General features: G+C 37.8%; 1 protein-coding gene across 4 annotated transcripts in view; it reads left to right on the forward strand.

Annotated features, from left to right (window-relative positions):
• LOC118442358 (uncharacterized) overlaps nt 1–15,584 on the forward strand; it is a 249,162-nt gene that overhangs the window by 64,888 nt on the left and 168,690 nt on the right. The window contains exon 1 of one of the 4 annotated variants that reach the window (XM_035867864.2): nt 4,308–4,406. The exons of the other annotated variants lie outside the window; for them this stretch is intronic. Within the exon in view, the coding sequence (XP_035723757.1) occupies nt 4,323–4,406 (84 nt within the window). The 5' untranslated portion in view covers nt 4,308–4,322. Of the gene's footprint in view, nt 1–4,307; nt 4,407–15,584 lie in introns of those variants that run through there. 4 annotated transcript variants of the gene reach the window in all.

Below are 15,584 nucleotides of genomic sequence, written 5' to 3' on the forward strand. Positions count from 1 at the left end.
AATTCGTTTGGAAATCATTATGGTTAAGTTCAGTGAGAATAATCAAGATATTAATGTTAAAGCCGTCCGTAATGATGATACTTCCTTTTTCTTTTTTTTTTCTTTTTAATTGATAAATTAGCACTACGTTGTTTTTCTTCGTCGTTGTTCTCGCTACTATCTTCGGGCACTTTATTGTCAGAATTTCAGAGACGCTTTATCGTCGATTAATGGTACGCACCATTCTCTCGTCTATAACGGCGTACATTAAACCGATAAACAGTCTATACCGGATTGGCGAGTGTGAGACCGTTAAAACGTGAGATACTCGTCGTTAATGGCCATTCTTTCTTTCTCTCTTTCTTCCTCTCTCTCTCTCTCTCTCTCTCTCTCTCTCTCTCTCTATCTCTCTCTCTTTCTTTCTCTATCTTCTTTTCTTATCCGTACTGCCAGTAAATTTTTCACAGTATTCACTCTTTTCTCGTTTCCAGAAATGCATCGTCCTCTTATTCACGATCGATCTTACGATCTCTCTCTCTCTCTCTCTCTCTCTCTCTCTCTCTCTCTCTCTCTTCCTCCGTAGAGATCCCTTTAAAGAAGAATTTACGACAATCGAAATGATATATCGCAGGAGAATGTTAAATTCAAGAGACGAACCGGTAGGGAGAAATTGCAGATCGTATCGAGGGCTCTCTTTTATACAAAATCAAAGCGCGGCTACGTACATATATATATATATATATGTATGTGTTGTATGTATACACCTATATATATATAAAAGCGAGAGGAGATCCTCCCGACAAAGAGAATAGACGTCGGTGAACGTACGCACGCGCGTCTCTCTTATTTCCATACGTAGCACGCGCTCGCGTTTCCAATTCTAGTTTGGTCGAAGTAAGAAGAAGAAGAAGAAAAAGAATAAGAAGAAGTAAAAGAAGGACGAGAAGAAGAAGCAAAAGAAGAAGGAGAAGAAGAAGAAGAAGAAAAAGAAGACGACAGAAAGGGAAGACAGTGGAGACGTTCTCGTTTCCGTGGCGAGGATAACGACGATGACGTTTCACGAATGTAAAGCACGTTCGAACGTGACGGCGCCCATGTCATGAACGCGAGAGTACGAAGATCGAGAGAAAGAGAAAAGAGAGAGAGAGAGAGAGAGAGAGAGAGAGAGAGAGAGAGAAAGAAAAAAAGTGACTGAGAAGTGTGGTGGAGGGAAACGTCGTTTCTTTGAGATCGAGCACGTGCGTTACAAATAATAGTGAACCTCCATCTTACTCTTCTTCTACTACTATTTCTTCTTCTTCTTCTTCTTCTTATTTCTTCTGTTTTTCTTCTCGAAACGTACGTTGTGTAAGCTCATCTACGTGCTGGATATCCTCAGCACGCACGCTTCTCTAGGTTCTCAAGCTGGAGGCGAATAGTGTTATAGTTAACGAGTATCGACGTGCCCAGCGAAGCTGTCATGTCCTTCGTGTCCAAGCTTCTCTTCCTCTTTTTCTTACCTTCTTCTTCTTCTTCTTCTATATATCTACTTATTCACTCTCTCTTTTTCTCTTTCTCTTTCTCTCTCTTTCAGACGTACTCTCTACACGCCCACTTGAGAACGTCAGTAGACGGGCAGTGAATGGAGAGAGCGGCACCTAAAGTATAACTCGTTTGTGTTCGTTTCGTTCTTCTGCGCGTTGACACGAGCTAGGAAGGGTGCGTTCCATGCGGGGGAGTCAAAGGAGAAAGAAGAGGAAACGTGCTGCGTTTGTTAGAGACTCACAGCAGCCGAATGAGAATCGTCCTTATACTAGTAGAATCCCACGGTCGTGACGAAGAAGAAGAAGAAGAAGAACACTCTCTTTCAAATCTATCGAGAATAAAAGAGAGATGGATAGATAGATAGATAAAAGAAGAGAAAGAGAGAGAATTCAAACGAGTACTCTAACGAGACGTTTGTAATTCCAACAATATGATTGGGAGTTTTGATATTCGGGGTTGGTTTTTTTTGTCTCTCTCTTTTTTTTTTTTTTTTTTTTTATTGGATTTAGGAAGAGGAGAAAATTTTACAATTTTCTTTTCCTTTCCTTTCCCTTTTCCTTTTTCTTTTCCCTTTCCCATGGCAAAATAAAATATATATACTATATACATATATATACATTTTTTTTTATTTACATGTCATCCGATATTCGTAACTTTCTCTAAGATAATAACAACGAATCGACGAGAGCACGCAAGACGTCGTTCCGCTTTTGTAAGCATGTAAATACAAACGTCGACGATATTATATCGTGAAAGTGTCACGCTAATCCGTCTTTTCTTTCATCTCATTTACGTCCTCTGATCAGCTGGATGAATAGGGTTAATGCTTTTCAGAACCCGTTGAGAAATTTCACTTCTCTTTAAAGTTACAATGTGCCATCTTTGGTTTAAGTACACAATAAAGGAAAGATATTTTAGAAAGTTTAATTAGCTTAGTGGTCTGGGGCACTATCTTCATAATTGGGAGATTCCAGGTTCGAATCCCCTCAGGGGAGAGAACTTATGAGGAATTTTTATATTTTCTTGCTCATTCTCCTTTTCTTTCCATATAATTCATCATTTTTTCTTTATGGTCATATCTTTAATTTATATTAAATTAAATTAATTAGTTTTAAACAAAAACATATTAATTATTTATGATAAATTTGTTAAATGAAAAAAAAAAAAAAATAAAAATTTTGCCGATTAAATTTTTGATCGTTTTTTCAAATCTCTACGACTCATAGTTTCGGAGTTATTGTTTTGTTAATTAAATTAAACGAAAAAGTAATTATTTATAACCAATTTGTTTAATAATTAATAAACAAATGTAACTTAAAGTATTAACTTTAAAATGGTCTTTATTTAATGTCCCTATGATTTTTAATTTTGGACTATATTTAACATTGATAAATGAATAGAAAAAATACTCATTAATAAATCTAATTCATTCATAATTCATTGAAGAAGATTGTCCTATATAAATTCCTGGAATTTACGTTACTCGCACAGCTGGTCGACGTAAACTATATTTTCATTAATAACTACGGCTCGTACTCTGGTCACGTGACCGATGTTATTATGAATTGAAAACTTTAAGGACCATAACATTTGAACGGAAAGTCGTAGAGAGGTGAAACAAAGATCGTTTTAAAGCAAAAAGAATTATCTATTTATTTACGTGCTTGGATAATATCGATATAATAGAATCGATTTCGTTGCAATATTCCAAATGTAAACGTAAAATCGTAAAAGGATTTCTCGTGATAGGAGTATGTTAAATAAAGTTATATCAACAAGCTCGAGGTGACTTTAAAGTCATTCGTTGGCCAACAATCGTACGGATTAGTTATTAGCATTCTTCGTTTCGTTCTATTTAATTAGGTATATTTTTCGTCGTTCTAATTTCTTTACTTATTATTACATCGGCGATATTCGAATCGATTATTTTTTTACGATTAATTAATTCAACATTTTTAAATGAGAATTTATAATAAGAAATTTTCTATGTAAAATCGCCGATAAGTTATAGACTACATTCCGTCCGTTACCATCAATGAGAGTTACAAATGAAAGAGGCGACATTAGTATTTACTTTTCTTTTCATTACTCGGACACTGTTGAGTTTCGCAACAAGCAGTCATGTAGTTTGAAATGCGTACGAAACGGTAGAGGTACGAACGTGGATTGGAATGATTCGGCGGCAAAGAGAGAGAGAGAGAGAGAGAGAGGTAGAGAGGAAAAATAAAAAATAAAAGAAAGAGGAGAGGGTTGAGTTCGAACAATAGAGTAAGCGCGACGCTGAATATATCATCGAGCTTGTGGCTCATGTGTGCCCTCGGCGCAATGCATCGCGCCGTAACTCGTACACACGACTCGTATGAATATAATATGGGCATTAATAAATCCAAGCAGGTATTAATGCGGGCTAATGTATGCGTGCCGGGCATTTGTTAGGCGTCCACTTTGTAAAAGTCAAGCGACGGCTCTCCCCCTCCCTACAATGGCCACCGTCGTTGTTAGCCGTCCGTGGTAAGCCGTGGAAAGCCGCCTTCCTGTCCTTCGTGTACGAACTTCTATCGTGGCTACTGACTCTACTCTTTCTCTCCCTCTCTCTCTCTCTTTTCTTCTTCTTCTTCTGTTACTTCTGCTAGTACGTATGTATTTCGTTTTCTTGGTTTGGTTTGACGTAGTAGCAAGGACCACGTTAAGTACGTACGTACATACATATATACATACATACATAAATACATACTATCTTCTACTGCCAACGTATCTTCCGGTTCGTCCAGCCAAGACTTATTTTATCGTTGTCATCTTTCAGAAAGACGAGGACGACGATGGCGACAGAAGACGTCGTTCCTTGTAGAACGTCGAGCACGACGTCGCGACAAATCGATTTAGAATCACTTCAGAATCCAACGGTATAGAAAGAAAGAAAGAAAGAAAGAGAGAGAGAGAGAGAGAGAGAGAGAGAGAGAAAAGTCGTTTTAAAGCAAGTCCTCTTCGAAGCAGCTTCCTCCTCAGCAACCATTGCGCCTACTTGTAATTGCACTAGCCATGCTTGCACGTGCATACGTAATATGCCATCGCATCAAGGAATATCATTATATTATCTAAAGAATCGAATGATTTATATCTTAGAAGGTACGTCGAAAAAGGAAAAGAAGTCGCGTTTTCCATCGAAGAAAGACAATGTCAAAGACGAGCCCGTTTGTATATCTTCCATTTAAATTTATGGTTAAGTTTCCTTTCGAGTGTCTTACCCTCTATTGTTTACACTTCGGAAAGCTTTAACGACGATCTCTCTTCGTTGGAGATAGCGAGATGTATATCGTACTAACTCGATGTTTTACAACTCAGCTTCGACTAAAACCCTTTTCTCGTACCACGCTACCATACTCGCGATTTATATCGAAGCGTACGTTAACACCGTATTACCATCACAATGCTTTATAACGTTTTATCTCCTTGAATCAGTCGTAGAAACTCTTATAGTTAACTTTGTCTCATCGGGTTTTCTTCTGTCTCTTTTTTCTTCTTTCTCTCTTTCTTTCTTCTTTTTTTTTCTTCCGTTTTTTTTTCTTTTTCATCGCCATAATCTATCGAGAAACCGAGTATCGTCGAACAGTAATAGTAGTAGTAGTAGTAGTAGTAGTAGTAGTAGTTCGCTTACAGATCACTGAATAATCATTAGTTTGATAAAGTTCATATACGACAGGTTCTTTCAACAGTGCTCGCAGGTTGCTACGGAAAGACAACCCAAGAGAATATATGTCGCACGTAGCTCGACACCTAGCTTACCCATCTATCCATGCATTATGCATCTAATGTTAGTTACATGAGGTACACGAAGGTGCTAGAGAAGACCCATCTCTTCCCAGGCCCTTCAGCTTTAATAAGGTTGGACAAGGGCACACATCTACCTGTCGTAGAACCGACTTCTCTACATCTTTTCGTCACCTGTCCTCGCATTTTCTAGTTCGCGAGATCTTGATTAATTGTAAACGAGAAAGAGTGAGATAGATAAATAGAGAGAGAGAGAGAGAGAGAGAGAGAGAGAGAGAGAGATACAGATATTTATGTATTTAAGACACCTTTCAGAGTAAGAAACTTTATCGTCATCGAACTTATGTACATACGTATTACCGTATACGTATGTAAATTCATCGAAGTTTTCAGCTGTGCAAACATTCCTCGAGAGATCCAACGATCGTAGAATTCCACGTAACGGAATAAAACCCTTAATTGGGATTCATTAGTGATAATTAACTAAGTGCGATAGAAAGACCTGAATTAACTCGGATTTTCTGATTTCAATTTGGAGATTTTTATTCTTCCTTTACGATCATCATTGATTCTGGTAAGAAAAAAAAAAAAGAAAAGAAAATAATAATAATAATAATAATAATAATAATAATAATAATAACAAAGAGTACATTTTCATGGTACTCGTCGTAAAGAATCTTTTTTTTCTTTTCGTTCTGCTCAAGCACAACACACTTCGACTTGGATTTCTTCGGTTTTTATCAAACACCAAGGTGATACATATACATACATACGTAACTCTAAGAGTCGAACTCGCTGCCACATAAACTGGAATCCCGCGAGAAGTCACGCGGAATGCGCGAGGAAGAAGCCGAGAGAAATTCTCTCGCGATGAGCTCATTGTTCGCTTAACTGAAGACTCGCACGGAATTCGCCTTTGCTATTCGTCGCACCGATATCGTGGAAAATGCTTCTGCATTTTCGTCTTCTTTGTTCGATGTTAGAAAGATTCTTGTGTCAAGGAGGGAGGAAAAAAAAAGAATGGAGAAAAAGAAAAGAAAAAATAAGAGAAAAAAATTTCTTCTTATTCGATGTTACATCATTTGTCGTCGTCATCATCATCTCATTCTCTTTTATAATATTTTTATTTTTACGAATTTTTAAGATATTTTAAATTTCGTTAATTATCATTTTTATTTTGCTAATTAGACACATTATGGTGAACTTTGTTCGTTTATAAAATAAGAAAGCTCGTAGACTTTGAAATTGTGCTTTAGCGCAAGACAAATTTCCAACGTTTTCAAATCCGCAAGGAGACTCGGAAATCCCCCTTTTACCATAGCTCCCTGCGGTTCGCTTAATCACCGTCAAGGGAGTTTCTAAGAGTAATTACTTGTAGACATCGGAGACTCGGTTGATTCGATTCAAAGCCAAAAGTTGCATGTCGCCGAGCTGCGGAAAAGGCGTTTCCTAATCTGCCAGTTAGAATAGAGAGACCGAAAGAGAAATAGAAAGAGAAATAGAAAGAGCGAGAGAGAAGTATAGTAAGCGCGAAAATACGAGGCAGGTAAATAAGAAGTGAACAATCTGGCTAGATAGTTAAAGAGAAAGAGAGAGAGAGAGAGAGAGAGAGGGAATTCATTTGCATATTAATGTATATAATTAACTGCATCTAACTAATCGCTTGCGTTTAATTAATGCGCCTTGTACGCGCGCGCGAGAGAGAGAAAGAAAGAAACAGAATGTTCGAGAGCAGTTCGTATTGCCTAGGAAAGAACTCGAGTAACCATAAGTAAATGAGAAAAAGATAGAGAATAGATTACTATCGTCTATTAATAGTAAATCTTTCTTGGAAAGTATATGAACTTTTGATTAAAAGGTTTCAACTTTTTCTTTCGATCTCTCTCTCTCTCTCTCTCTCTCTCTCTTCCTTTGTCACTAGAATTTTCTTCGAGATGGAATAAGTTGTGACAAAAGTAAAGTATAGCTATAGCGATGTCAAGGGTGGTGGTGATGGCGACGGCAATTTTCTTGCCGCTCGTTAAAGCCGTCTCGTCGTGACTCCTTTTTACTCGACACCGTCCGTGCAGTATGCAATTTAACATTAAACGAGACAAGTGTCGGTGCTCCTCGACGACGTCTCCCCCGATCGTTTTGCGACGTGCGATCTTGTTTTATGGCGAGGACGAGAGAGGCTTTGCCGATTCGTCGAACGAAGTCACGAAGAAATCTTCTCAGCTTTGTTATGCGTTCGAACTCGAAAGGGCACTTTACTCGTTCTCGATTTTCTTTCGATTATTTCCTTTCAAAGATCTCGTCTCTACGTGTAATCTCGAAGAAGTCAATTGAATTTCTTTTTTTACCTTCTTTCCTTTTGCTTTTTTTAAAAAATTTTTTTCTTTCTCTTTCTTTTCGTTCTTTTTTGTTTCTTTTTTTGTTATGTTTTTATTTTATTTATTTTTTTCCGTTTCGAATGATTAGCTTCCGCGAATCTAACGCAACCCGACGCGTTTTCCTTTCTCTTCACTTTTTTCTTCGCTTCTTCTTTTCTTTTTCTCTTCATTTCTCATTTTTAATTTTTTTTTCTTTTTTTCGGCCAATTAAGAGAGATGACGATTTAAAGTCGAAAGAACGAGAGACGTTGGTCGAGTACAGTCGGAAATATCGTTACAAGCCGGTTACGCAAATCGAGAGCCAAGTATAAGTTGCGGAGAACAACAAGGCAGTAAGTAGAAAATATATGTACGATACAACGTGTTCAGGAAGATCGTGGAAGTGGAAGAAGGGGAAGTGCGAGGAGAATAGGCTAATAAAGATTGGACGTTGGTGTTCGGAAGTTAAAGTTAATAAACGACGATACGTCTTCTCGACTTTGTGTAGCGTTATCGGATGTTGCAGCTTCCTCGATACAGTCTGTCATTACCGAGATATCGCGAGCTACCGTATCGATAAACTCGATGCACCCGCGGTTAACATAATCGAAAGGGAGATCTCGTTCCTTCCGAGATATCTCGTTCTTAGCAAAAACGATTGTCGGCGGCCGTACCTGTCGCGGGAAGGCTCCTTACGATCGCGGCATCGTTATTTCCATAATTCCGATCGCATAGCTCTCTCTCTCTTTTTTCTTTATATCCTTCTTGGAGTAATTAATTGTCAGGCTAATAAGAAATTTTATCTCACGACGATAACGCGACATCGGTATCTACAAAAGCAAACCCATAGCAACTAGGTTTGATTTTAATTGCCAATCGTATAGAAAAGAATAAGAAGAGGGACGACACATTTACAATCGAAAATTGTCGATTATATCGAAATGGGGAAGCAAGCAAGCGAGCACATTGGATCGACGTCGCATCTATGGAAATCTTAAACCGCAAGGGGTAACGTGATCTCGCTAGCTCGCAGGTGTTGGCATACCGTGCAGTAAACACACAAGTACCTTTGCGAGCTGAAGGAAAATTTTAAAGGTCGGCCTTCTATACGAGCACGAGTCTTAGAACGAGAAAGAGAAAGAGAGAGAGAGAGAGAGAGAGAGAGAGAGAGAGAGAGGGAGAAAGAGAGAGAGAGAGAGAGAGAGAGAGAGAGAGAGGAAGAGAGAAAGAGGTCCCTCTTACCGTGTGGCGTATACCATCGGTCTTTCACTCCTGCGACTCGGCACTACCTTCGACGATCATAACTAACCAACCTGCCGGTACACGAATCGTTGTTTATGAAACTCGTAGCCACGTTCGAGAGACATCTCGAATAGAAAGAGAGAGAATACACCGTTAGATGTCTCCTACCATTCTCTTTCTCTATCTTTCTCTCTTAATTTCCTTTTATTTCAATACTTCATCGAAACTACGATACTTTCGAAAGGTAACTTCTCCTAATTAGAAAAATCGATCGCATTTACTCGATAAAGTTAAATCGGTCAGCCGACGCACGATCGGTGATCGTAAGAAGAAGAAGAAGAGAGTATCGGCTTTTAATTATTCGCCGAGGAGGAACTGGAAAATGTGTGTCTGCGGCGATTTAAGCCGACGTTTTCTAATCGGTAGGATAGAATCGGCGACAGGCACAGTTAGAGAAAACGAACGTGGGAGGAATTAACGTTGGAAAGGAAAGACGATGCATCGCGATGCATCTCGATCGACTAGCGGCGCCTTGATACGCGATTTAACGTTTCTCTTCGTTCTAACGAGAGGGAACGTGGAATTTAATAAATGTTCTTTTTGTTCCGCTTTTTCTTTTCTTTTCCTTTTATTCCTTTTTTCTCTCTCTCTCTCTCTTTTTTTTTCTTTTTTTTTTCTTTTTCTTCTCTTTATCATCCTCGTAAACTATGCATGAAACATCGTCATGATTCGACGTGATCGCTTAAAAATATTTATACTTTACGACTTCTTCTCCCCTCCTTTTTTTTCGTTTCGAAAACCTAAACGACGATACAAAACCGTATCCATTAAATCACGAAGCAATTACATTCTTTAGCAGACATTATTGTGCTTCATGGTGTATCCAAGTGTGCGCATTAAACGGAACGTGTATTTAAAAGCGAACGAAACGGCGTGTATCAGTATACTTAATTATATGCAGAGACGTCAGCAAACGTTGAACGACCCACGGATTCCAACGATTCCGGTATCTGGTTTCTGCATACCATCCTCCGAGCTAGTCATTTTTTAAGGCGTGGCCGTCGGGGCTTTAAGCTCTCGTCATTCGAAGAGATCAAAAGTTTACGTCGTCGTATTCGTGGTAAAGCCTTCGTGGATGCATTAGAACGCGATAATTATTTGATTAGATAGAAAATACAGAGGAGACGGGACGAAGATGAGCTAGAACAATGAGTGGGAGGATGGAATCAGTGTTACGTAAGTGAAAGAAAGAGAGAGGGAGAGAAAGACTGAACACGTTTTGCGTAGTTGCCTTTTGCGTTTACGTGTCTCTATGTATTAGATATTATAATGTATATATCTATTCAAGAAAATCTTTTACGTCAATCGTCTCGTTCGATTTTTCTTTTTTCTTTTTCATAATGAAAATTTATTTCATTTGTTAATTCGTAAAAAGAAAAATATATATATATATATATTTATATATACATATATTATTTTTCGTCCGCATTAAACATTAATTTTTACATAGTTTTTCTATTCTCGTTGTCGATGATTTATTACATAGAATTATGTTATGATCGATTAAATTTCTTTTCGATTAACGCTTTAAATCGTTATAATAGTTAATATAGAATGATTCTTTTTCTGAAGCACTTCTTACGTTCGTTCTTTCGTAGGAAAGGAAAGGAGGGTTGTGGGAAACGAGAAACGTGTTTTCTTCTTAGGTCGAGCGCGTGCGGGAGTGTGCGTTTACGGATAGATTTTTAAAGTTGTTGTATCATTGCACAACGGCCATAAAGTCATAAGGAAGAGCAAGACTCTTCGCAACGCGGCAGCAACCGCGAGTACGGCAGCGCGAGTCCGAGGCCTCGCACCGATTTCATCGGTCGTCGTATTTCAGTCAGCTTTAAAGTAGTCGTAAAACAGTTTTGCTTTCGAGTCGTGTAAAGTGTCTTGACTACGCCTATGCGTTTGCACGCTTCGAAAGATGCGTGCCCTTTCGTAATTAACAGTCCTCCTCTCTCTCTCTCTCTCTCTCTCTCTCTCTCTCTCTCTCTCTCTCTCTCTCTCTCTCTCTCTCTCTCTCTCGTATTTCTTTTTAGCACGGTCACCATCGGACTATTTAAAATATTTGCCGAGCACGTTCGACGAGACTTCGGAGGTAACTTTTCTTTATATCCTTTGGCTATTATAGGAAGGTAGTTGAGTTACTTTCAAAGCAGTGCCAGAAGATTAAAGAGATGAAAGATGAATGAGTAAAAATACGTAAACGAGCGAAATCTTCTCTATTATCTCTTCTTCTTTCTTTTTTTTTTTTTTTTACGAATAGACACGCAAATCCTAAATTAAAAAAGATAAAAGAAAAAAGAATAGATAAAGGTAGATAATATCGATTTTTAAAACGTATACGCGTTACTTTTACTAAGCATTTTTACGTATCTCGTAGATTTTTCTCCTCGTCCGTCTATTTAATCTTCTTTCTAGAATTTGATCCTTGGAGTAAAAGCCATAGTAATTAAAATTGATTGAGTGTTCGTTGATAGTCACGGTACGAGATACGAACGAAGGTGGAGTTTAACTACTGGACACAAAAGGCTGTAAGCGAAGAGTGCAGCCATTACCGATGCTGATGAGTTCTCTTCGTTATCCACAACGTCCCGTAAATCTTTCCAACTACGTTTAGACGAGTATCTTTCTTTCTCTCTGTTATTTTCCGATCGAATCTCTCTCTATCTCTCTCTCTCTCTCTCTCTCTCTCTCTCTCTCTCTTACGAAGTGTAGTTAAGTATAGTTAAGTACAATTCACAATAGAACGAATTTTATATCGTTTATCTCGCTCATTGTAACGTCATAAAATCAAGACGAGAGAGTTAGAGTCGGATTGTATCGGCATTAGAAGGGACGAGTAGACTAATTACGTAGGAAAAAAATATAACTTATTATGGGAAATAAAAGGTGGAAAAAACAAATACATCGTTTCGAAAATGATGGGTTTTAATTGATCGTTTACGTAATTGCACATGATTGCCTTTAGTATTATCCTTTTTAATATATTGCACAAGTTTTTCGATCGTTAATTTCTTTAAAATTTTTTCCCTTAAAATTAAAGTAATGTGAAAATAAAAAGACCCTGCATTCAAAATTCGATTCGAAAAGGAGAGATACTTTTTACTATTCCGAAGATACATTATCTTTCGAGGGTGATCAACGATTATATTCGTGAAAATGAAGATTCGACATGGACGTTCAATGGATTATCGAGAAATTCAAGCGGCATTTTAGGGGCAATAAAAGACATCGAATCGTGACGTGAAATAATCGTTTACGAGCGCGAAATCGATTTATTGGGAAGAAGTTCGCAACGCCCACCTTGTAATCGCATCTTTTGCGGTATTCGGAAACGGAATCGAGTTGAATTAAGTCTGGATTATCGTCGTCAAATTATCGAGGATGAAAGAAGATTGAAGGAGAATATGAAATTTTTTCTTTTGTTTTTTCTTTCTTAAGGAAAAAGAAGAAAAAAAGGTCATTCCTGAAAGCTGGCTTTTCAATTGGACGGACCAAATCATCGATTTAATATTCACCTTTTGTGTTTCGATCTCACGCTTCGTCAATAGAGAAAAACTAAATAGAATAGAATCGTGATCGTTTATTTTCTTTGGGAAAAGAGTTAAGACAGTACGAGAGGAAGGATGTAGGCGTGAGACAGGTGTATATGTATAGGTATACGTTGCACGCATTTATTCATTCGGACCCGTCGAATCCGTATCGTCCTCGTCTCTTCGGCTCGCGGTTAAGGTAATTGCATTGTACGCGCTTGTCCTTTGAAACGCCAATCACCAGCGACAAAACGTTCGTCGCGCCGAAGCGAATCGCGTTTGCGGCCGTCCGCCGTCGGCTCTTTAAACCTCTCGATCTTCTCTCCGACGAGAAGAGAGCAAAGAGAGAGCGAGCGAGAGAGAGAGAGAGAGAGAGAGAGAGTCGAGCCAAGTCAAGCGAACCTTTTACCCGTACGTGTCTGCAACGTCCACCTTCATCTTATTCTCTCACTTTAAAGGATCTTTCGATTGTTCTTTAAAATTTTTTCCCTCGGGGGAGAAATAAGAAAAAAAAAAATCGAAAAGAAACAAAACTTGCAGATAAATTTTTATAAGAAAATCGTATATATAAAATTTGAATGAATGTATTTGTGTTAAAAAAAAAAAAAAAAGAACAAAAAAAAAGAAAAAAAGAGAAAAAAATGGTAAAAGATTCGATATTAATTTTTTCGTTTACTTGACATTTCTTCTTAGATATTCTCGAAACGTGACGATCGATATCACTGAACATCGAGTTTATGCGAACGAAGGAGTATACGATACGTATAAGAAGCCAAGCGTAGGCGGTTGCTTAGCTTCTCGCTGACATTACTTAACTACTTAAGTTACTTACAAGCGGCGTTGTTATCATCGAGTTTTCTAATAGATTGGCGATTTCTATATTTTTCTAGTAATAATGAATCATCGAACATTGTATCGGGAAAAAGAGAGAAAAAAAAAAAAGAAAATATCGAGAGATCTTTTCGTTAGAAATAAGATTCGTAGGATATATGGTGAAAAATCATGAAAATCTAATACTTTTCTTCTTCTCAATAATTTATCTAAATGACGTTGCGGGGAAAAAAGAAGAAAAATGAGGGGAGAAAAAGAAAAAAGAACATTGCCGCATTGCTGTTTCTAACAGATCGTTAACGGTTCGCAGTTAGGTATGATACCTAATGATCATCGTTTTTATATTAGCAAAGAAACATGTAAAAGATAGAGATTGAGAGGAAGTAAAACGTTATTACAATCTACTTTTCTCCGAGGACATCGAAACTCTGAAATTATTATGAGACGATATTAAGAAAGGATCGGTCTTATATATATATATATATATATATATATATATATATATATATACCTACATCCGCGAAAGAAAGCGTGATTCTCGAGAATTTGATCTCTCCTATTTCGTGACAAACACGCTCGTCCACGAGCCCTCTATCTTCTTTTTCCGCAGGAAATGAGAAGATAAAAGAAAAGAAAAAAAATTACATAAGCAAAAAAAAAACAGAGCAACAAAACAGAAGAAGAAGGATAACGAAAGTAGACTTCTTCCTTTCGTCAAATCACAAATTATCTTTCTCGATTACTCGTCACAAAATGGGAGGCGATACTAATAATTTGTTGGACAAAAGGATGGTAGAAGGATAAAAGCAAATAAGTAAGAAAGACAACGAGAGAAAGAGAGAGAGAGAGAGATCAACCTAAGCGTTTCCATTCATTCCATGACCTCATCAACGTCGTAGGAACGACGATCTTGTTCGTGCGAGAGCTTCGTAAGAGAGCTCGACCACCGCCTCTTCATTCCGTTTCTCTATCTTATTCTATGTCCCTCTCTCTTTCTTTCCCTCTCTCTCTCTCTTTGTCGCTTCAATGTTCACTCGAGAAGTCATAGGTCGTGCCCTCGCACGCCTTATCACGGACGTGCAACGCGCCTCGTAGTTGGCATTTCGCGCGAGAATCTACTTATGCACTAAGGACTCTCCTTCGAGCTTCCGTTTCACCTCCTTAGATTTCTTATTGAAAATGACAAGAAGAGGAGAAGGAGGACGAAAACGTTGTTCATGCACGAGGTCAAATTCTTATGAAGTCGTCGTATTATTACAATCATTGAAATTATTTTTCCTCAGAAGTTCCCCTTCCTTTTCTCTCTCTTTCTTTTTTCTTTCTATTTTTTTTCTTTTCTTTTTTCTTTTTTCTTTTTTTTAATTATCACGATATTCGATATTCGATATGTTACGTTTGCGGAAGCGATTGCTTTCCCTCGTAAATCGAATTCGGCAATCTCTCCTTCTAGATTCGGTGGGACTTTCAACAATTTTATTTATACATTGGAGAAACGACGATTCTGGTCCTGGTAAAAAGTGGACGGCCGGATGATTGTCTCTTTACACGGCCAATCTTATGGTTCTCACGTTCGGAATTGTAATTTCATCGATCGAGAACCGTATTGAAAGAAAAGGCAGAGAGAGAGAGAGAGAGAGAGAGAGAGAAAGAGAAAAAAACAGAGAGAGAGAAAGAGAGATATGAAAGAGTAAAGAAATGAAAGAGGACATTAGTGTCTTTTCTCAACGATGAAGATACGATGATCGACGTGCGAAATAAATTATTCATTTTTCTGTAAGGAAGTAATAAAAAATATAAGAGGGGATAAGGAGAAAGAGAAGGAATAAGGGGAGGAGAGAAGGAAGCGTCGAGCTTTTTACGAGCGATGAATAGTTTCGTTCGCTCTTTGACTTCCTCCTTTCGATGCGCGAGAACCAAGAAGAGAAAGGCATTGTTGTCTCTCTGGCTCGCAATGCATTTGTAGATTGAACGAAGCTCGAAGCATCCGCATACGGATTCACATATACATACATACATACACACGTATTATATATATATAACTTAAATTAAACAAAACTTGATAAACCATCGTTATTTTCATCGATTAAATCAAATAAACGCATCAATGTTTCAGCACTATATTCACTATAATAATCATTGATTCACGTCATAACATCTATATGATAAATAAGAAATAATCTGAGCTACGTGCGAACAAGAATTTTTCATCCTTGTCGCCCTAGTCATTCGTAGAATCATATGTACGTATGTCGTTGTATAAACATAAGCCTGATAGAATTTGGTTCTGTGTTCAATATAATAACAATAT

This window comes from Vespa mandarinia, chromosome 16 (assembly GCF_050613455.1).
Source record: "Vespa mandarinia isolate Hongniang chromosome 16, ASM5061345v1, whole genome shotgun sequence".
Lineage (NCBI taxonomy): Eukaryota > Metazoa > Arthropoda > Insecta > Hymenoptera > Vespidae > Vespa > Vespa mandarinia.